Here is a 23,647-nt window from a genome sequence, read left to right as displayed (position 1 = left end):
GATCAGCTTTTCTTCATGATCAAAAAAGACAACTAATCTCTACAGATCTCTATGTATTTGCCACATTCAGATATGATCAATAAGACAATGCTTACCAGTGCCATTGTGTGTCCAGTCTCCATGCACTCAATGCCACACACCTGTACGGGCTGAGCGACTCTAATAAATATCATCTATAAACTAGCAAGGGGCTGAAGCCCAGAGACTGAAACCAACTTGCCCAAGGCCACACAGTTTTTAGGGCTCAGACTGAGAAAGCATGACTCTCCGGCCGCAATACAACCCTTCTAACCACGGAATGCAGCAGCTTCTGTGTTTGATAGGATTGTGGTCTTGGTTCGAGATGGGGAGAGGGGTGGGGCTAGGGGGTGGGGGTTTTTGGGATTCTGGCCAGGGCTTGAAAAGCAGGAGATGGAAAAGGTTTTGTTCTAAAATGCTGTCCCTCTAGAAAACTTTAAACAGAAAAGTTTGCCTTTACAGTCTGGAGGAGTTTTTCATGTTTCAGCTCATGCTGAATTGCTTTATGCTTTCACTATAAACCTCTGACAGAGAGGGTGCGGGGGCAAGGCTGGCCCAACTTTAACTATGGCTGTACCGCTGTAAAGCTCCGGTTACAGGGATCACTTCTGGTGCCAAGGCAGTTTAACAAGTATGAATACACATAATTCGTTCCAGTTGTCCTGCCTCAACACAGAAGGGCTATTTCTGGGGTGGGGCTCCACACACTTCTGCCAATGTGGTTCCCATTACCAGCTCCAGCGCCTGGACAAGTCCCCTCCACGCCCAGGAAGGGCCTGTTTTATCACAACTGCTCAACTATCAATTCTCTATAAAGGTTCAGAGGGTTTCTGTGTTCTGAGCTCCCAAGGTGGAGGTGAAGGTGGGGTCTTGCTACAGAAAGTGCCCATGCCTCACCCATCCCATGAAACCTTTCCAAAACCTCAGCTGCTTTGTCCAATCTCTCTCCAACCCAAGCAAAATCTCCCTCACCTTTTATTTTGAAAATTTGCGAGCCTACAGAAAAGTTGAAAGAATAGATTCCAAAACATCTATACACTCTTCAGCTACATCTGTTAATTGTTAATATGCTGCCACATTGCTTTGTTTCATGATCTTTCTCTATGAAAGTTTTCCTGACCATTTGAAAGATGGCTATAGACATCAGCACCCCCTCCAGCACTCCCGATTCCTTTTTGCCATGACATTGACCTTTTTGAAAAGTCCAGGCCAGCTGCCCCACAGACTGTCCTACGTGCTGGATGCGTCTTGATTGTTTTCTCTTGTTTTCTCATAGCACTCGGTTAACATTTTGGGCAAGCACATCTCACATGCAATGGAATGTACCTCTTCTTGCTTCATATCACTGACCACTAAGTGGTCACACAAATGACCACTTCTGATCTCCCCACCATAAAGAGCCTTTTCCTGTTATGATTAGCAATCTGTGATGCCAAGTCCAATCTCTTAGACTCAGTTTATCCAAGCTATTTCTGCCCTCTCACCTCCTATCCATCCTCCCAGTTTAGTCCTCACACCCTGAAAATGGCCTTACCATGGTCACCAATGGCCATCTAGATGCCAAAGCCACTAGGGACTTTTTACATTTGCATTGTGGAAACTTTAGTGACTGGACTGGATGTTAATGTTAAGCCCCTCCTTTTTTTTTTTTTTTTTGAAGTTTACTTATGTATTTATGTATTTATTTATTTATTTATTGAGAGAGAGAGAGAGAGAGAGAGAGAGAGAGAGAGAGAAAGAGAAGGCCAGAGAGAAAGGGAGTGAGAGAATCTCAAGCAGTCTCTGCACTCACACAGGACTTGGACTCATGAACCGTGAGATCATGACGTGAGCCTAAATCAAGAGTTGGACACTCAACCAATTGAGCCACCCAGGCGCCCCTATGTTTGGCCCCTCCTTGAGGGCGGGATTCACATTAGTACTCCTGGCCCCACCTCGGTGCTTGGCACACAGTAGGTGGTCAAGAAATCTTTGTAGTAAGAACAAATGAGTACATCCATTGAGAGCAAGTTGGGATTCAGAATCAGATGGCCTGGCCTCAAATCTAGCTCGACCACTCTTCGTATAAGGAATGTTGACTTAAATTGGTGGTTTCCATGACTTTGAGAAAAATGTTTAATATTTGAGTGTTTTTTTCAAGATCTTATGGAGAATCAAATGTAGAAAACTGGTAAGAGAAGGCTGGTTAGGTTGAAGCAGGTAGTGAAGGTCAATGATGTGTCTCACTGGAGTGGGGGGCCTGGGGAGGCATCAGAGAGGTTCCAGACGGAGCGGGAGGGGCACACTCCAGTGGGGCCTGACTGCCAACTTCAGAAGTCTGAACTGTCATCTGCAGCGTTAGGTTTTGGTAGTGAAAGGTGCATCAGGAAATCACTGTCACTGGTCACTGTGGGTACCATGCATCTGGGGAGGGACAAGAGCAAAGCAGGAAAGCACAGTGCAGGGTCAGCTCAGGGTAGAGGCAGTGAGGCAGGAATTATCCCTTGTCCTCTCTGGTCACTCCTCTGAAGTCCTTTGTCTCTCTAATGCTCTTTGAGTCTTTCTCTCCCTTTATACACAAATGTCCCTCCTAGCCAGGAGGGGAGTGGCACATCGCTAGATGAAGAGCAGGGTTAGCGTGGAGTGGAGGGGCTCAGGCCATTTGCTGAGTGATTCGGTGACCTGAGAAGCCTGTCCATTGTCCAGGCTTTAAAGGGCCGCTGCCCCTTACCATTAACCCAACTCAGGACAAAGGCCATCACCAGCTCAGACAAATAAGCTGCTTAGCCAGACCTCATGCATCATCTTGTCACCCATGCAGGGGCCCAATAGGGGCATCTTAAAAGAGCTAAGCACTGGAGCGCAACTCAGCAGTTTCCATTCAGGAGGACTCTGGCCAGCGGTTGGGGACCACCACCATGATGTGCACACAGCCTCCTCTTCGATGTGGGGCATGGGTCGGGGCGGGGGGGAATCTCTCATCGGCTGGGGAGGCTCTCTGAGACCTTTGGCTTCCTGGAGGCTATCAAGAAGGGGGGACGATGGCTGCTGAGGGAGAAAAGGTGGCCTGCGGGGCTGAGAGGAAGTTGGGTTGAGAAGCCAGGCACACCTGGGGTAGAAAATGCCCCTTACTATCTGTGACCTTGGCCAAGTCAACATCCCTTTCTGAGGCTTGGTTTGGTAACACAATAACCAGAATAAGGATAACAATGATAGCCGTGTCCATTTAAGACTTCATAATAGTCTCGTTCTTTGCTGCATACCTCCCATACTTTATTTCACACTGAAGTCTAACAACACTTATGAAGGAGGTATTATTATCATCCCTATTTTATACATGAGGCAGAAGGGAAACTCAGAAGTTAAATCATTTGCTAAAGGTCTCAGCTGGTCGTGGTGGAGCCAAAATTCAAACCCACATTCTTAACTCCTCTGCTCTTGAGCCCACCAATCACACGGATTCACCGGGTAGGAAAGGTGGGGCACTTAGCACAGCACCTGGCTCCCTGCAAGGACGCGGTAATGGGATTCGGTCTTCTATTACACAGTCCCTCTTTGGTTCCTGGGGCTGGCCCCGCTGCCTTCTCCCCTCTCAAGGAGCTCTGAAATGAGTGCTCCTTCTGGAGTACAGGGCCGCACACCTGCCCTCAGTCCACACTGCTCACTCCATTCCCATCTGAAACTCCAGGGAAATCGAGTCTTCTGGAGACGCTGCTCCATGAGAGGGGACTGGGGGTGGGGGTAGAGAAGGGCCCCTCACACTAGCTCTGTCCTTGAAGAGAGGAAGAGAGCCTTGTCTTCCACCACTGCCCCCTGAAGCAGACCCTGCCTGCTGTTCCCTCTCCCTGTCCCCCAGGCACCTGGTCACACGTGGAGGGTATGGATGGTGTATGCTGAGAACTCTCTAGCACAGGACCCCACACAGAATGCACACCTGGGAATGTCTGCTGAATGAATGAATGAATGTTTGAAGAAATAAATGCTTCAAAGCCCCACATTTAGGCTGGGAGCATTTGGTTGCATACAAATAACTGACATGCAAAGTCTCACCATCCAGGCTCCTCCTAACACCTCCTCATCTGCGCGGGCTGCCATGACTGAGCACCACAGCGTGGGTGCCTTAAACAACAGACATTTCCTTCTCATTGTTCTGGAGTCTGGAAAGCCCAAGATCAAGGTTCCTACAGGGTTTGGTTTCTGGTGAGAACTCTCTTCCTGACCTGCACACGGCCACCTTCTTGCTGTGTCACGCGGCAGTGAGCATGAGTGCTGCTGTCCCTTCCATAAGGGACATATGTCCCTTTCATAAGGATCCTGGTTTCCTTCAGGTTTCCTCCACCCTTTTGACCTCAGATGGCCTTCCTCACTTCCTTAAAGGATCTATCTGCAACACAGTCACAGGGGGCATTAGGGCTTCAACAGATGACTTCCGGAGGGGACACCATTTAGTCTATAGCAGACCTGCAGATCCTAAAAGTAAAGCTCACTTCTGGGCAGAACCTGAGTGTGTAAATTTGCCTGGGCTCCTTGGGCGGGAGTCATCCTCTTTCTCCAGGAGAGTCCCCTGAGGCTCCCAGTTTGCATTACACTTCTGGAGCCCCACATACCCTGACACGCCGGCCTCCTTGCTCTCCTAATGGATGCTTGTTCCGGGGCAGGACTGTTCAGGCATGTGTCTGTCTCTCCAACAACCAACAGGTGGGCCGACTGCTTTCTTTTCTCCATGAGCCCTGGCACGATGTAAATCTTTAATAATAATTTGCTGAACTGAATTGGTTTTGAAGGGCAAACAAGCTTCATTTCTTCCCATATCACTCCAAATCAGAAAGCCCTTCCACTGTCCTCACTATAAATTCATGCGGTTTTGTTATGTTCAGAAGCCTCTGCTCCCAATAATGCCAGATGTTCACCACGGGCCCTGTATTTGGCATCGGGAATGCCCCGTGTCCCCTCAAGAACTGTGTTAGTTTACTGTGGCCAGAGCTCCCTGGCAGGAGGACAAAAGTAAACAGAGTGAGCAGAGAGTCCCAGGGAAGAAGAGCTTTGGCTATAGTGCCACGCTGAGTCAGACCCTGAGCCTACCAGCAGTGGGAACAAGTAGAGGGTCACTGCAGGGTCCCCATGATAGGGATCTGGGCTTTGGAGGGATCACCCTGGGGCAGTGTGAGGATAGAGGAAAGGGAAAGATGGGGAGGGGGGCAGGGAGGCCAGTGAGGACACTACTGCAGTGGTCTAGGGGAGAAAAGACATAGTAGGACATATTTTGGCTAAGGAGAGCAAAATTTGCAAAACTAGAAAATAGGTTAAGTATCATCTCAACCTCCATTTTTGCTCATTCTCAAGATGACAGCAGACAAGTGATCACAACATAAATTTTGATCCGGTAACTTCTTTACCACCTAAAAACATACCCCATTCTTTGCCAAAGGTGACAAGGGGAGACCAGTAAATACTTAACACTCCCTATAATCTCAGTGTTTAAGATGTTATCCCATCTTGCGGTTGAAACATCTCCCAGATTGCTATTTTTCCTCCCATTTTACAGATGGGCAACCGGGCATGAAAAGCGAGCCCAGATGAGGTGACACAGCTAGTGTGGTGGAACCCTGCTTCAGGCCAGGTGTATATTCCCCCAAGAGCCTCCACTGTGGCAGCTAAAGAGAGGTCTCTGGAAGTGCGAATATATGTATGACTGCTGTTACTGTGTGCAGCAGCTTCCCAGAGTTATTTATAGAAACGTGATCTGTTCGGGAGAGAAGGAGTGAAGCCTAAATGAATTACCAGTCATTTTCCTCTCCTTTCAACTCTGGGGGGAAGGCCGGCTGACCAGAAGGAAAAGGCATCACGGCGTTTCATCTGGTACCAGATATCAGCACTCAGTTCCTGGAACTATGGGGAATGGAAGCAATGCAGGGAGCTCCAGCAAGGAAGGCTGGGGTTCTGTTTCCAAAACCCCCTGCTATGTTTGTTTAGCTGCCGCCTTGGGCTCGCTCCCCTACCTTGAATCTCTGGAAATCATGCAGGAGGGAGCAGAGGATTAAAGCTCTGGACTCCCAAACAGAGCTGTTATTTTTCCTCCTCCAAGCTTGGAGGGGTGGCCATGCAGGAATCTGCCTTCCTTTCGAAGATATGTGGCCCAAACCTTTCGGATTCCAGAAAGGGAAGAAGAAACTAACATTCTTTGGGTACCTATTATGTAGCAGTCATCATGCTAGAAGCCTTGGCCATATTTTCTCATATGCATAATTTTGTGAAGTACTATTCAAAATAACATTAATTTTACAGAGGAGGAAACAGATCCAGAGAAGTTAAGCAACTTACTTGCCTGTGGCCACACAGCACAGTAGAGATCTGTAGGTCTCCATATTTTTCTCTCCCGTGACTCTATATTGTGCTGTTTCTGTTTTTCTTCTGGCTTGGGTCCTTTTAGGCCTTTTAGAGCAAAGTGAATTTTTTTTTTTTTTGTTAGTTGTTTAATCTCAAGCACCTATATAAATAATGGCAGTTCAGAGGGAGAGAGAGGAGGGGAGAAAGTAGAGGAAGGTGGGGGAGGAAGGAAGTCACATGGTTTCCTGGTCTAAACTGGGAGCCATTAACCAGTCCAGTGATGGGGGATCCAGCTGAGCTCAGAGCCCCCGGCTCAGACCTGATGACAGGGGCAGAAGGCAGGGGGGAGGGGGTCTAAGGGGACAGTGGGAACAGATCGCTCAAGAGAAGACCACACTTAGGAAAGGCAAGAAGGGTAGGTTCTGAGAGCAGCAAGAGATGTTTATTCTGCAAGTCAGCAGGCTGCAGGGAGCAGCACTGAAAGCTGAGACAGAGTACCGGAGAAAGCCAAGGGGCAAGTTATCCCACGGATGCGATTTTGGTGGCCTATGGCACAAAGGGACGTTAAAGCACTCTGGGTCACATGTAGGACAGATGCTTTCAACCTTTTAGGTGATGTCCACGTGGAAGTCTCAGCTTAGTTCCAGTGTTTTTTTTTTTTTTTTTTTTTAACACCTAACACTTGCCAATGCCCCTACTTAACAAAGAGGAGCAACGCTCTGCTCTGTCCTTGAGCAGGCATTCTCTCCCCAGAATGTGACAACCGCTTCCACTGTCTTTATTTCTATAGCTACCTTCTATTTATGGCAAGTGAGTTGCAACAGAAGCACACAATTTTCTTTTAAAATAAATGCAGTCACCTCAGGGAAAAAATAATAATAACAATTTTGGTTAAAGGAGGCAGGAAAGAGTAGCGTAGGTGGGCACGCACAGCTATAGTACAGACCACGGTAGTGATGCACACGTGTATCGGGCTTGGGCAATGGTGATGTAATCTGGTTCCCCCACTGCCCAGACCGGGAAGCCAAGGGAGCCCAGGCTCCTGCAGGGTCACACTGCAGGCCAGAGGCAGAGCTGGGCTCGGGGGCCAGGTCCTGCTGCTCCCCGACACCAGCCTCCTCACAAACAGGTGTCTGGGACAACTCAGGTGGGTCACGGTGAGGCCTCTCTCCAGGTGAGGTTTACAACCAGCAGGCTGAGCTTCTGTGGATGGCGGTGGGCCTCACAGGTTGGACCGACCCACCGTGAGCAAATCCAAACCTGGCTCAAAGCTGTGTACCAAACGGGCATCTCTGTGCCAAGCTGCTTCTCTCTGTGCGTGTGTGTCTCCAGGGCATGATGGTGCTCCCAGCACTTCTCATTGGGCCAACCTCACAGCAATGTGCTGCGGATCCCACGAGGTGACAGATGTGAATGCCCTCTGGGAATGTGGGGGCCACACAAGGGTTAGTTGTACTGATCTCCCAAACTCTCCATGACCTCCCTCCAGGCACCTCTTCAACAGTCTGGGCCCTGAAGTGTCAGGAGATGCTCTATGACACGGTCTGGTGTCCACAGGGCCTCATGGAGCAGGTCACTAACATTTCAACGGGGACACAAACCAGGCTTAGTTTCCAGATGGAAAAAGCCCAGGCACATGGCTAACATGCCTTCCTCAGGGGGTGGTCTAGGAATTCCTAGATCTAATCAAGCCATGCACCAAAAATGTTATTTTTGTACCTTTTAATGCAATGGTATTTTGGGAAATTAGTGGAAAAGGAGCTGCAAAGAGTCTACAGTTGTGTCACGTGAGTGACTAATTAAAGGGCTCTGGTTCTCCCAGGACATTTAGTTACATTAATTCAAAATGTGACCTGTTTATTTTGCAAGGTCAGGAAGAAGCCTTACCTCCTAGAAAGCCAATGTGGCAATTAAATTAGAATCACCAGAGTTTGCCTGAGGTAACGTATGAAAAAGGGCTTTGTAAACTGTACAAAAACAGAAGTCACCTCGGTGTGGTTGTCCCCACCGCCTCCAATTAGGGGGGCACGAATTGCCGGCCCCTGGTGGGAGGCCACAGGTGAAGGCTTGTTTAGTTGAGGGAGGCACCTGGTAAGGTGGAAAGGGCATGAAGTCTAGGGCCATGCTTTGAAGCTCGACTTTCCAGCACTTGGGCAAATCACTTCATCTCTGAGAGTCTCCACGCGTATACCGGGAACATGGCTCACTGCACTGTTCTGAGGGGGCGTGGTTTTGTGTGTGTGGTGCGGGAGGAGGGCTGGAAGGGAGGAGGAAGAGTAAACATCAACATTTTTCACTTCTGGTTGTAATACCTACAATGTGGTACTCAGTAGGGAGCGTACAGCCTTGGAGAAGGCCCACCTCAAGGAACCTACAGTTGAACATGGAAATCAGACATGGATAATCAGGCCGCCAGACTGTTAAGGGGGAGTGTGAACAGAAGGTGGCAGGGCATTAAGAAAGAAGGCCCACCCATCCAAGGGGCTACCAGGGAAGTTCCTTACGAACTCAGAGCAGCATGCTGAGTTCTGGATTCTGGAAGATTGCTCCTGAATTCCCCTGCAGCAAGACAGCCAGCCTGCCGGCCTGTCCCAGCCTCCTGAGCTCCCACATCAACAGCAGAGGGGGCTGGCCTTTCCAAGTAACTGTTATGGATAAACAGCAATTTTTTTATGGAGCTGCCCAGCCAGCAACTTGCACCTGTATCATACCTTCTAGTTATCAAGCTATCTAGTTATCTCTATAACCATGGGCAAGTTACTAAGCCGTTGAGTCCTGGTACTCTCATTTTTAAAAAGGTGCAATTCAGAATCACCATCCATTAACCACCATTCCGAAATCCCCCAAATTCTAAGACCAAAAGTTCTATTAAAATTCTTCTCATGGTAAAACTTGAACTGACACGAGGCTCAGAGTCCTTTTTTAAAAATTTTTTTAAATCCCATGAGTCTTAGTATTCACTGCAGAAATACTGATGTGTTTGATTACCTTGGACCTTCTGAGCACTCTGGGAATGTTAGGAAAAATACATCACATGAACTGAATTTTCTTTCTTAAACCTGAAAATTTCTGAATTCTGAAAGGAATCTGACTCTAAGGGGTTCATCGAAGAGTTTTGATCCCATTGGTTTAATACCTATTTTATGGGGTCTCTCTGCTTAGAATGCTCTTTCCCCCCATTTGTCCGGAAAACATCCACAGACATTTCAAATGTCACCATGAATGAATGAATAAAGGAAGAAATCGATTTGTTTTGCTACTAGGAGTTAGGTAACTTAACTTCTCTACATAGCTGGTATAAGAAAGGAAAGAGTATTTGAAATGCAACAGACTTAGAGGAGAGGTGAACAGAATTGCTTGAAGATTTCACACACCCCAATGTCCTTGACCTTTGGGACGGGGGAAACATCCAGATCCACGTACCTGCAGTTGACATGGAATAACTAAATTAGGTTCCATGAAATTCACAGCGAAAGGAGACAAAATGTCACTGAACACTTCTCAGTGGTAGGAAACAGGCACAATTTTGCCTTCTGATTTCACAAACTGACTAGAAAGGACCCGGGCAGACTCCCTCAGGGGAATCTGGATAGGTTCTAAATTAAGTTGAATTTTTTGTTTTGTTTTGTTTCGTTTTAAGAAAACACTTTTGGAAGGAGCTGGCATACGTAGCAGTGTTTCCCATTCAGAAAGAAAAATAAACACTCCTCCACTGGGTTGGAAGTCAAAACAAAATAATCCCAGCTGCTTAAGACCTGAGAAAGTCAATGAAACTGCCAAACAACAGTGATGTTGACCAGTGTGACCAGCCTGAGAAATTTGTAAGGAGAGGTGGGAAGGGCCCAGGGCAGAGTATGGGGAAGAGGGGAAAGAAAAGAAAAGGGGGTGGGGGGGAAGCCATGGATGGCCCAGCATGCAGGGCTATCTCTCATGAAGCAGCACTAAAATGTAATGTCTAAGTCATTTGTACTTACTCATCTTTGAAACTTCAGTGTCCTCACAAAAACACAACTGAAAGATTCTACTCTATGGTATCAGACAGACCTGAGGTTCGAATCTATCAGTTAGAAGCTGTGTGATTTAGGAAGTAACTTAACCTCTCTGGTCCTCTATGGCCTCAATGAGACTAAAAATCTTCACATCACAGGATAGATATGAAGATTCAATGAGATTCAACGTGATGCAATGAGATTCCAAACTTCAATGGGATTAAACACCTGTCACATCATAGGTACTTCATAAAGATTTGTGAAGCAATAGGAATCTAACAATTTGTAGTTCTTTTTTTTTTTTCTTAAAAGTTTATTTATTTGGAGACAGACAGAGAGGGAGTGGGGGAGGAGCATAGAAAGAGCAGAGCAGAGTATCTGAAGCAGGCTCTGTGCTAAGAGCAGGCAGCCTGATGCGGGGCTTGAACTCACAAACTGTGAGATCATGACCTGAGCTGAAGGCAGACACTTAACTGACTGAGCCACCAGGCACCCCGCTTGTAATTCTTTTTAAAAAATTCTCTTAAAAATCTTTAAGTTGGGGTGCCTGGGTGGCTCAGTCGGTTGGGCGGCTGATTTCGGCTCAGGTCATGATCTCACAGCTCGTGAGTTCAAGCCCCGCGTCGGGCTCTGTGCTGACAGCTCAGAGCCCGGAGCCTGCTTCAGGTTCTGTGTCTCCCTCTCTCTCTACCCCTCCCACGCTCATGCTCTGTCTCTCTCTCTCTCAAAAATAAATAAACATTAAAAAAATTAAAAAAAAAAAACTTTAAGTTTTTTTTTTTTTTTTTGGTGGAATTCCTCTTCTCTTCTCCAGTCTCCTGCTAAGGAGGACGTGCAGAAATAATGGGACCTGGCATTGGAAACAAATCAAAACAAATGAGGGCCGGGTGGGAGGAAGAAGACAGGAGATCCTGGAATCAAGCAGGCTTGGATCTGAAATCTTTAACATGCCCCTTCGAAGCAGTGGAGCTACGGGCAAGTTACCGGCCCTTGCTGGGCCTCAGTTTCCTGGCAGAAAAATAGAAATAAATGGAAGCTCAAATAAGTTAATGCATGTAGAGAAAGACTTACACACAGAAGGTGCTCGTTGCATGTTAATTCTCCCCCCACCTCTACCTCCCCTTGGCTTTGAGAAACTGACATCTTTCTCTGAGTTTTTATTCCCTGACCCTCTTAAATATTACCCTCCAGGTTTTAAAAGTCTCTGCACTTCAGAATTTAGATTATGACAAGTCACGGAACGCTTAATATTTATTCTAAAAAGTTTCTCTGGGGTAGGGACAAATACCTACCTAATCCTAACCACTTCCTTAGCTTTTCAGCTGTGATGAGTTGATATTTGAGCGCAATCTTTCTTTATATATATCAGTGTTTTCTAGATGGTTGTCCTTGGGGGAGGATTAGGACTTTGATGACAGAAAGAGCTCCTTCGCCTGTTTTCTTTCGTGCAGGGACAATGAGCTGTTCTGTAATGCCCCACGCGTTCGCCTTGCACTTTACACGGGGATTTTGGCAGGGCAGCTTTGAGGCGTCGCGGCCCTGAGACCACAGCCCTGTGCTGGAGTTGACACAGCTGTAGGCAGAGGGCCTCTGGGGAGCCCCTGGAGCGAGCAGCCTGAGTTCCTAGGGAGGCTGCTTTCCAGAGGGTCAGCCCTCCTGCGCCCTCCTGTGCAGGGCGCTGAGTCAGCTCCCACCAAAGGAAGCCGCTTCCTTTCCCCCCCAAGATAGGAGCCCGAAGGGCTGCCTTTGTCATGTAAAGTACATTGGGAATTAAGTGTCTGGGGAAGCCTGCCTCAGAAAGAGCTTCAGTAATTCATCCCTTTAGGGTGGTCTCTAAAGTCTTCGATCGCTGCAAGGGAATGGGGCTGTGGCCATAGGGAAGGGAAAGAGGGACGTCTGTCATCTTCACCAATTTTTTTTTTTTCAAGTAGGCTTTCATGCCCAGCACGGAGCCCAACCTGGGGCTTGAATTCATGACCCTGAGATCAAGACCTGAGCTGAGATCAAGAGTCCCGTGCTTAACTAGCTGAGCCATCCAGGCACCCCACCTTTACCATTTTTTTTTATTTATTTATTTTTTCAACGTTTATTTATTTTTGGGACAGAGAGAGACAGAGCATGAACGGGGGAGGGGCAGAGAGACAGGGAGACACAGAATCGGAAACAGGCTCCAGGCTCTGAGCCATCAGCCCAGAGCCTGACGCGGGGCTCGAACTCCAGGACCGCGAGATCGTGACCTGGCTGAAGTCGGACGCTTAACCGACTGCGCCACCCAGGCGCCCCACCATTTTTTTTTTTTAACATCGATTTATTTTTGAGAGACAGTGCGAGACAGAGCATGAGCAGGGGAGGGGAAGAGAGAGAGGGCAGACACAGAATATGACACAGGCTCCAGGCTCTGAGCTGTCAGCACAGAGGCCGACATGGGGCTCGAACTCACAAACCATGAGATCAGGACCTGAGCCGAAGTCAGACACTTAACCGACTAAGCCACTAAGGCGCCCCACCTTGACCATTCTTAAACTCTATAGCAACCTTGGAAGCTTTTCCCCATATCACAGATAAAGCAACTGATGGTCTGGGAGGTTAGGTACTTTGCCCAGGGTCACATATCTGGGACCTCATTTCAGAAAGCTGGACCCCATGGTCCTTGCTTTCTTGGCTGCACTTGGTCCTCAAAGAGTTTGTATCTCTTGCTCATTCATTTATTTGCTCATTAAGTCAGCACTGCACAAAAAGTGCCTCTAAGGCCATGCACCAAACTGTTAAAAGTGGTTACCTCTGGGAGGAGGGATTACAAGAGAACTTTGCTTTTTACCATTCTGTATTGTCTGAATGTTAACAAGCATTGTTACTATTATAATCGACAAAACAATAAAGATAATCCTATTAAAATAACTTCACATTTCTTTCATGAAAGCAAATCAAACAAAACCTTCAAAACATATATCGGGTCCAATACGTGGCAGGGTCCAGTCGTCTCCATGCACTAGTGCTGGGTTTATGGCAGTATCAGCAAGTCCTTTTGCTCATAGAAGACCGCTCAGTTTGGGGTTTCAGGGGGACAGGAAGGTAGCAGGCAGGGTCCAGCTGTGGAGTGAGACTCACTGGCTCTCTCATGACGCACCAACCCAGAGCAGCAGGCTACTAAAAACCCAGACTCTCCCTTTGGTCAAGGGACACATTGATAACCAACCTTTAGTGACACACTCAGAGCGAAAACCCCAGAGAAGGAATCAGGAGTGTCTCCAGGTCCCCTGGAGGCAGGAAGAGCACAGAGGAGCAGAACTGAGCAGAAAGCTTGTAGGCCAAAGTTCCCCCATCTTCCTGGCACATCAATAATGCACTAATGCTATCAATTTGCTGCAGAACTTACAACAAAGTGATTCTTCTTGTTCAGTTATTTAGCAAAGGGAGAGATTAAAGACTTTAATCTCCTGCCTTTTCTTTTACCTGCAAGGCTTATTTACCCAGAAATGAACAAAAAATATCATCGTACGTGTGTGTGTGTGTGTGTGTGTGTGTGTGTGTATTTTTTTTTTTTTTTTTTGCAAGTAAGCTTAAGAAAGCTACTGGCTGGCACACCTCTCTCAGTACCACATGACATTCATATATTCAGAGTACCTTAGAGATTGCTTCTTCACTGGCAAGATGGGAAACTGATGCCTAGAGAGAGAGACAGTCATTTGCCCAGGACAAGTAGCCAGGGAGCCACAGAGCTGGTCTTGTGCACAGGTTTCCTACCTCCTAGTCCAGGGTTCCTGTTTCTGTGCATAGCTTAAAACATGAGCAGGTAAAATGTATAGAGAAGCAGTGACACCAAACCACCAAAAGGACAATGTCACTCTCAGAGAGCACAAAGGTTAAATAGTCCCCGGAGGATGGTTTGGCTTTTGATTACAGAGAATGTAGGGCCTGAGATTTTGGCAGAAGAGAACCACTAAGTCCAAAGACCTCCTGTCTGATTTTCAAAGAGCATAGAGGCTTTATATTATTCCCTCTCTTGGAGGCTTCTAGGCATCCTTGCAAAGAAGTAGACTGGCTCTGCTGGACACAGAGAGGGCAAGACCTTAACCCATGTCACACAGCACCTGACCAGGTGCTGAAACCTGGGGCTGCTAGCTCTAAGTCTATGTAGGGCTCTGCCACCATACCCTCCCATACCTCCTCTCCGTAAGAGTCAGGGCACAACGAAGACGAATAGTGTTCATTATGGACAGATCCATGCTTGTGCCCAGCAGCTCTCTCTGCAAACAGCATTCAGCCCTGCAGCAGCTTGGGGCTTCAGGGCCCTCTCTCTCCTGGCAGTTTGAAAGTCAAGAACTTTCAAAGCCAGTGCTGGGCTCCAGGTGGTATCCTTTCTCTCAGCTTTCTCATGGTTAATGGGGACACTATAGCACCAGTTTCTTAGGCTGAGTTGTGAGGAGAATCCAGCAAAGCAACAAGTGGTGGTGGCACAGTCCTGGGCAGAGTAGGTGGCCAATCGGTGCTATTTTTGTTATAGCCTTTCTTTTCTTTTTCTGTTTGGATCTTTGTTTCTGTGGCTTTGCCTGCCTTGGTCTCCACCTGAGGCTTCTGTCTCGGGTCTGTCTGTGCATCTCTGTCCCTGCAGCTCTATCCAGACGTTTGTCATGGGAATGGGGACAGCAATCCCCTCACAACCCCCCCCGCCCCCCCCCCCCCCCCCGCACATCCCAGCGGCGCAGCGGGGCAGGAGCCGCGCTGCCTGAGCTGCGGAGCCGAACCGGGTCCCCGAAAACCCCGAGCCCCCCATGCACCAGGCCCCTCCGCCCCTGCAAGCGGCCCAAGCAGGCAGATTAATCAGCATCACCAACGAAAGGGAAAAAAAAAACAACAAAAAACCCACAGAAGTTAGGAAGAGAGAGGGACTTACCGTTCGCCGCGACCCCCAGGCTGGCGGAGCCACTTTTAACTAAGAATGAATTAGGGACAAACTCTTCCTCAGAGTCTGAGTCCGGGGTTGGCTGGGCCACACCGCTGCCTAGCAACCGCCTCTGGCTCTCATTGGCCGGAGGGGAGGGGGGCGGGGAGGGGGACTGCTCAATAGGGGTTGATGAAGCGGATGAACAATGCAAGGGAGCACCTGCGAACCACAAAGACAAACACAGACAGAAAAAAAAATAATGAAAATTGGTTTCTAGGCACACGGGGAGGGGGAGGGAGCAAAATAAAACACGCATCAACGGGGGAGGGGCTCCCAACAGGGGGCGATCTACTGCACACGTGGTCCGGGGGGCGGGGCTGATGCCTCCGCAAAGGTAGTTGGTGCAAACTTCTGCAGAGCCGGGCCTAGGCTCAGAAAAGTCTGCGCGGCTTGCCAACAGGGCAGCCCGCGGAAACACACGGGAAGCCCTTCCCGCTTTGCCTGTTCTCTGAGAGAGGCCTGAAAGCCTGGAGTCTGGTTCTGGATGGCTGTGCTATCTATCAAACAGCAACCCCGCTCTGAGCCTCAGTGGCCCCGCTGGTAAAATGAGCAGCCACACTGGGTGATCGCTGAGTTCCTGCAAGCTGGCCATTCTGTGATGTCACTCAAGTGAAACGATGTTCTCATTAGTGAGATTTTTTTTTTTTTTAATCGGACATGCCTGGAAAAGGCTCTGGGTCTCATAAAAGATAGAGCCGGAGAGAATGACCTCGGGCTGCCCCCACCGCTGGCATTCTAAGATTTTAACACACAATTTTACTTTTTCTAAGAATCTGACATTTTAAGATTCTTAAATCCTGCCATTTTCTGCAAACTCCCTGAGAGCAAGAGCATTAGCAGTCTTTTTCACTTCTTTATCCCTGGAGTCTAGCACAGCGCCTGGCATGCAGTAGGCGCTAATGAAATATTTGCTGGATGGGAGAGTTGCAGGTGTCTAACATATTAGGATCCTCAAGTTCTAACCATCTCAGATAAGATAATTCTATAATTTTAGGGCACTAATATTCTATGAGTTCCAAGATACACTGAGTCAGTGTATTTTGACTCCAAGTTTCTAACATGTCAGGGTCGTAAGATTCTAAAACCCCAGTTTTGTGAGCACATTCCCAACTCTTCAGAAGGAGAAGGTGATGGCCTGGGAAAAGAGCTTTGAGATCAGGCAATTTGCAGTTCTACCTGTGGCTGGCCTTCAGACATGTGCAGTACATCGTCCACAAGAGAGGGAACATAAGCACAGACAGATAACAGTATACAGTACAAGACAATGCATCCACTTGACGGCAAGGGCTGCTTCTTTTCTTCCACCTTGACTGAGAGAAGCCTTAAAACATAATCCGATCTACCCAGCTTTGCAAAGAGGCTGAGCCTTAGGAAACATAATGTAGCCTGGACAAGTCATCATAAAATCTGGCAGAGCTTTAAGGGAGAGGTGGCACAGAGACCAGCTAATTGTTGGGGGGAGGGGAAGCTTTTTGTGGTCTACCAAGAGAAGCTCTCTCAGGTCACAGCCACCAAATCCTGCAGGATTCTGTAGTTTTCATGACTCTTATGTCAAACGCTGAGCCTAACCACGTGTGATGACATTTTACAGATGTGCTGTATACACCATCTGGTTCATGGTAGAAATTTAGTAAGAGCAGTTGAGATAGCCGGGATCAATGACCATGGTGCAACCTCTGAATGGCTCTGTGTTCTGGTTTCTTTACCTAAAACATCCAGGCTAGGATTCTCTTCAAAATCATCCAAACCAAGGATTCCCAATTCACCTTGTGAGAACCTTCGCGGACACCACTTACTGCACAGCATGCTAAGGTGATCAGCCTTGACTTGATCCAGCCTTGACTTGAGTTCTGGTATCACATTTGCCATACTGTATTTGCAGTTATCTGTAGCTGTCTCCCACATAAAAGTATAGGGCATATTCTTGGGGGACAGTACATTCTTGGAGTAGGTTGTGGAGTTCAACAGAATCGGGGTATCCTTCATGACCTAGCCTCCTATTAGCTGTATGATCTTGGGAAAATGACTTCCAGTTTCTTGTTTGTAAGCTGGGTACCTCTCCCCTTTCACACAGTTGTTGTGAGGACTAAGGATACCATATCTGAGCACGCAGTATGCATGAGCAAGTAGGAGCCCAGGGTCAGTGCTCACCAAATGCTCATTCAATTGAATGAATCCCCCCACCCCAGCCACCCCCCCCACCCCCCCGCCGCCCGTCCCCCGGCACCAAGAACCTCATTCATGATTCTGCTTCCTTTGCAGTCCCAGTTTTGGAAAGATTTTATCTAGCAGGCTGCATTTATTAAGCAAATATACATTCATTTCCTCCTCTTTTATTAGTCAAAGACATCTTATAATCTCCAATCAGAGCTTCTGATGAGCTCGGGATAGCCGGTATCATACCATGCTGAGTTGTTAGAATTTCAGACAAAAGTTAAGAAACACAATATGTTGTTCTAGGGGGGCTAGTTACAGCCTCTTCCTAAGTACATCTGTCAGGCTTTATGAAATAAATAGTTCCAGAACTAAGTAAATTGTTCCATCACAAACTTCAGAGACCCAAGGCTGGGAATAACACAGTGCCCTCCTGGGCCTCAGCCTGTTTCTTCTGCCTTCCATCCAACCTCCAGGTCTCCCTCACCTCGGGTCTCAGCATTGCTCTGAATATTCATAACCTAACACTCAAAGCACCTAACAAAGTGCCAGGCCCTTAGTAGGTGTACAATAACGCATGATGTTTCTGTGAAGTACAGATATTGTTGGAAACATGTTAATTCCCTTCCTCGTATGCACCAGCTTCTTCTAATCATGTGGTCCCAAAGTAAGGTACACAGAACCACCCCCTGGGCACAAGAAAATATAGAAATATTTATTTTATGGGGGGGCGGCTGGGTGGCTCATCGGTTAAGTGTCCAACTTTGGCTCAGGTCAAGATCTCGCAGTCCGTGGATCTGAGCCCTGCATTGGGCTCTGACAGCTCAGAGCCTGGAGCCTGCTTTGGATTCTGTGTGTGTCTCTCTCTCTGCCCCTCCCCTGCTCATGCTCTCTCTCTCAAAAATAAAATAAACATTAAAAAAAGAAATATTTATTTGAATCCCCTTTTCTAACATCTATTTTGTATATATTTTGTAATATATATAGTACATTAGTGCTTGAAACACATATAATAAAATGCATTGCTGTACAAATTTGGCAACTACAGAAGCAAAGCAGGGTGATATTAAGAGTTTGGGCTCTGGAGCCAGATCCCCCATTTGAATTCTAGCTATACTACTTGTTAGCTCAGTAATAGTGACCTTGGGCAAATCACTTTACCCTTTGTACCTCAACTTCCTCATCTATATAAAGGAGATTAAAAGATAAACTAAAAAACGAACATCTATTTCACAGGGTTGCTTTGAGGATTAAAGGAGTCCAGACAAGGAACACGTTGAGAATGGTGTGGCAGCCAGTAAGCACCTAATAAGCATTAGAGGCTCTATGTATAAATATGTATATAGAGAGTGAGGGCACTAGGCTCTCATAAGAGCAGTGCGGGATTGCAGAGTATGGCAAATACTGCTTCATTCCACAAACCCTTCCTAAATACTCACTGACTAGGCTAGAAGGTGAGGGGGATACAAACAGTGAGAGACATGGTCCCAAAGGAGCTGGCGGGAGGGGAGACAGTCACACAGAGTTCTAAGCAAGGCACTGGGGACCTGTCAGAACAGAAGACAGCCCAGTGCATAATCAGGATACACACTTCATCTGGAGGAAAGGTGAAAGGCTTTCTGGAGCTCCAGAGAGTTCTGGTGGGAAGAGAAGGAGAGATCAGGGGATGGGAACCCACGACATAGGGAAGAATGGCAGAGGGCCTAGGGCCTCATCCTTCGCCGGGTCTCCAGCAGCCTGCCCATCCCCCCTTTGCTTCTTAAGTCTCATGTGCTACCATGAACTTCTCACCAAGTCTGCCGAGTCTTGCAGAGCCGTGTTGGCCTGCTCTCATTTCCATGGATGCACGCCTCTACCTTTTGTCCAAGTTTGAGGAGTTGCACAACTTCAGGGCATCATTTGCAGCGAATCTGTTTGAATGGCACTCCCCGGAACACAGTTTTGCACCTTCTCTTTCTTCTCCCTGCACACATACTTTACTCTTCCCTTTTCCCCATCACTACCACCCTGTGTCACTAGCTCCCACTCATCCTTAGGCCTAACCTCATGTCACCTCCCCCGGGAAGGTTTCCTGATGCCTCAGGCCCGGGTTTGGCACCCCTGCTGCATCCCCACACAGCTCCCTGTACTTTCTCTGTTGCAACACTTCCTGCTCTGCGGTGTTTACTTTCTGTGTCTGCCCACTGGCCTGCCTGGCTTGCCCATTATCATATTTCCCAGTGCCTAGCACAGTGTCCGGTGCATAGAAAACACCAGTAAAAACTTGTTACATGACGAGGCGATGGGAAGAAGGTAGAAGCGAAGGAGAGTAACTTGATTACGGTGCAAAGGGTCTATATAAAGATAACAGTGAGAAACAACAGTAGGTTTAGGCCTTGAACACAAAGAAAAGGAAGCCAGACCTTAACTGGGAGTCATGGAAGCTTTTAAAGTCAGAAGATGACAAGACCAGGGCTGTGCTTTACAAAGATCTGCTCTTTAAACTTAAGGCATCTGCTCAGCCACTTAGATTTCCTTTCTAAATGGCTCACCTCAGCCAGGATGGAAGTCCCCGTGATTGCCTCTGGGGGTGGAGGTAGGGGACAGATGCATGTTTATATAGGCAAATAATACATGCCTGATGCCAAGGGATGATGGGACTGGAGTTTAGGATTGCCTTCCCATGTACCCTGATCATCAGCTTGAAGGGAACCTGGTATTGTAGAATTTTCCACAGTGTTCATGGCAAAATGAGATGGGATGATGGGTGTGAATCTCCCTACACCTCACTCCAACAATGAAGGGGGCCAGTGAAAGGTGGAGGGGAGTCATCCATGTTTCCTGAGAGAATGTCTCTGTGAGCCTAGTTCTAGCTTATTGTGGATGAGGAGGGAGAAAGCCACAAAGTGAGAGTGCAGACACCCATATGGTTGAGGTGGAGGGTGAGGCGGGGCCAGGAACAAACATTCTCAGAGCTCCTTCTGGAATCCAGGAACCCAGTCAGGTGCTTTATGAGATCTCTTCCTCACATCAAACCTGTCAGTAGGAAAATTCAACCCCATTTTCAAGGCTTAGAGAGGTGAAGTAATTTGTCTATGGTCACAGGAGCTGGATAAGAACTCGTAGCTGCAGTGCTGTTTCCCTGAGTGGCGTGAATGAAATTTATCAGGCCCCATTTCGGGTAGGGAAAGGGAAGCTCTTGTCTATCAACTGAAACACATCTAAAGCAAAAAGACCACAGGCTTCCTGTTGTGTAAACCAGGGATCAGAGTCCGGTTTTACAGCGGCTGTGTGACCTTGGGTAAGTCACGTTACTTCTTTTAGTCTCTGTTTTCCCCTTTAAAAATGGAGCACTTATACCCACTGCAAAGGGTTGCTGGGGAGATTGATGCTATGATGCTTCTAAGGAGTCCAGCAGTCTCATGGAAGGGGCTCAGCCAACACTGATTTCCTCTGCCATTCCGCCAGCTGTAATCTACAGTTAGAGCAGGGTGGTTTCGTGCAGTAAATGATAACAGATCTGCAAGCGTGCCAATGACACCTTTATCAATGTGGATTACTTGTCAATGTCATAAAAAGAGGAAAGTGTTAAGGAGGCAGCCGTGATATATGAAAAGAACACAGGACAAGGGATTCCTGCAATCTGCAGAAAGGACAATTTCAGTTACTCACATCTTTGTGTGAATCATGGGAGCATTTGAAACGTAACCTATAGCTAGGATAGGATATTCTCAAGGAAGATCATTTTAGCATTCTGGATTCCGAGCGTGTCTCTAGAGTATGCCAGGAGGCTGAAGTGTGAAGGGCCAGCTGATGGACACATTTATTACTCTGACAAGTAAAGAAAGACCATCAACAAAATGCACGTTTTTACACTTTTCTCAGCAGTCTTGAGAAAGCCATCTAAACACCCAAACGGAGGCGGGAGCCTGGGTGGCTCAGTTGGTTGAACGTACGACTCTTGATTTTGGCTCAGGCCATGATCCCAGGGCTGTGGGATCCATGCCTGCATAGGGCTCTGTGCTAAGCATGGAGCTTACTTAAGATTCTCTCTCTTCTCTCTCTCTCTCTGTCTCCTCCTCCTCCTCCTCTTCCTCCTCCTCCACTCCTCTCCCCTGCTCATGCTCTTTAAAAAATAAGTAAACAAACAAACACCCAAAGAGAATCTTATTAATCTAAACCGTCTAGACTGTGACAGGGTGAATTGCAGCCGACTGACAGAGGCAAAGTGTGAGTTCCATCGGAAAAGCCAGAGCACTGGCTGTGTGCTGCAGGGAGGGCACTTTCTCACAGGTATGTCACCTTGTGCAGCCGTGAGCTGACAGATTCACCCCTCCTGTGAAGGTTCCGTTCTAGAAAACTCTAGTCCCTTCCCTTAACACCAAGTGTGTTCCTTCTCTTCTCATGCTCCAACCTCGCCTCTATGTCCTTTTAACGGGGCAGCCAATTGCTTCAGGGAGTAAGTAAAATCCTTCTTGGTTCTGAGCAGAGGATGGAAAACTGGGATCTCCTTCTGACAGAAGGTTTGGGGCTCCTGGAAGATCAGAAGTTTCACCACAGGGCAGCATGTCCTGACTCAAGTGAGGGACATTCCCATCTACTACTTCAATAGCCTCGCTTGCCTGACAGGATGGTAGGCTGCTCACCTCTGTGTCCTGGCCTAGATCAGAGTCTCAGCTCAGAAAAGCTTTGCAGAACTGGTTCCCATAGTTATCTGAAACGCACTGAAGCCCACTGCTGTGAAGGATTTCAAAGTGCAGGAAACCCCAAGCCAGAGAGTTACAGAGACCCCACATTCTGTTTGTCAGTGTCAGCCTCAATTTGCATCTGTTATTCTGCATTAATTAACAAGAGTGCCCCGCCTTTACTCTAAAAATGTCTGATTTGGACAGTTAATTAGATGGCTACCCTGTTTCAGGGCAGTATGGATTCAGTTCCACATCAGAGGCTGTAGTCTGCTGCCTAGACTAAGGGCCAAGAGATCTGGGTGCAGGTCAACAATGTGCCTCGGGACCACGGTCAAGTCCTCTGACAGCTCTGGCCCTCGCTTTCCCCATCAGGGAGCCACACTAGCACACTCTAAGGTTCTTCTGTAGGAGGAGCTGTAGTACCTACCTCCAGGGGATGTTCTGAGGAGGAAAGGAGACTATAAAAAGAAGGCAGGATAGAAACGATTTCAGTTACAATGGCAAGTGAGGTTCCTTCAGCAGGGCGAATGCTCATAAAGTGTTTACACGATGAATAAATTTGTGGGAATGTATTGGAAAAAGGATTGGCTGAAAAAACCTTTCACAGTGGTTATCAACGATATGGGCAGTTTTTCATTTTTTAAATATGATTTTATACCTTCACATTTTTGTACAATGAGCACATACAGTTCTTCTTCTACTTCTAAAATTATTTTTAAAACTTCAAGGGAGGGGCATGTGGGTGGCTCGGTCAGTTGAGCTTCTAACTCTTGATTTTGGCCCAGGTCATGATCCCGGGGTTGTGGGATAGAGCCCTGCGTCGGGCTCTGTGCTGAGCGGGGAGCCTGCTTGGGATTCTCTCTCTCCCTCTGCCCATCTACCCAAGCTCGTGTGAGTGCTCTCTCTCTCTCTCTCTCTCTCTCTCTCTCTCTCAAAACCAAACCAAACTTCAGGAGAAAACGAAATAATAAATGTGAAAATGCCAGGTACCTAGCAAGTGCTAAGACAGATGTTGATTTTATTTTTTTATTTTTTTATTTTTTTAATTTTTTTTTCAACGTTTTTATTTATTTTTTGGGACAGAGAGAGACAGAGCATGAACGGGGGAGGGGCAGAGAGAGAGGGAGACACAGAATTGGAAACAGGCTCCAGGCTCCGAGCCATCAGCCCAGAGCCTGACGCGGGGCTCGAACTCATGGACCGCGAGACGTGACCTGGCTGAAGTCGGACGCTTAACCGACTGCGCCACCCAGGCGCCCCAACAGATGTTGATTTTATTTTTTTTTTTTTAAAAATTTTTTTTTTTCAACGTTTATTTATTTTTGGGACAGAGAGAGACAGAGCATGAACGGGGGAGGGGCAGAGAGAGAGGGAGACACAGAATCGGAAACAGGCTCCAGGCTCTGAGCCATCAGCCCAGAGCCCGACGCGGGGCTCGAACTCACGGACCGCGAGATCGTGACCTGGCTGAAGTCGGACGCTCAACCAACTGCGCCACCCAGGCGCCCCTGGATGTTGATTTTAAATACAAATAAGATTTTATGCCCTGATATGGGTAGTATGATTTT

At 47.6% G+C, this 23,647-nt stretch overlaps 1 protein-coding gene across 8 annotated transcripts in view; it reads right to left on the bottom strand.

Annotated features, from left to right (window-relative positions):
• TENM4 (teneurin transmembrane protein 4) overlaps positions 1-23,647 on the bottom strand; it is a 748,341-nt gene that overhangs the window by 276,124 nt on the left and 448,570 nt on the right. For 7 of the 8 annotated variants that reach the window (XM_043580116.1, XM_043580117.1, XM_043580115.1 and 4 more), the window contains one exon: positions 15,208-15,417. The exons of the other annotated variant lie outside the window; for it this stretch is intronic. In XM_043580116.1, the coding sequence (XP_043436051.1) occupies positions 15,208-15,417 (210 nt within the window). The remainder of the gene's footprint in view (positions 1-15,207; positions 15,418-23,647) is intronic. 8 annotated transcript variants of the gene reach the window in all.

This window comes from Prionailurus bengalensis, chromosome D1 (assembly GCF_016509475.1).
Source record: "Prionailurus bengalensis isolate Pbe53 chromosome D1, Fcat_Pben_1.1_paternal_pri, whole genome shotgun sequence".
Classification (NCBI taxonomy): Eukaryota; Metazoa; Chordata; class Mammalia; order Carnivora; family Felidae; genus Prionailurus; species Prionailurus bengalensis.
This window is presented reverse-complemented; position numbering and strand designations above follow the sequence as displayed.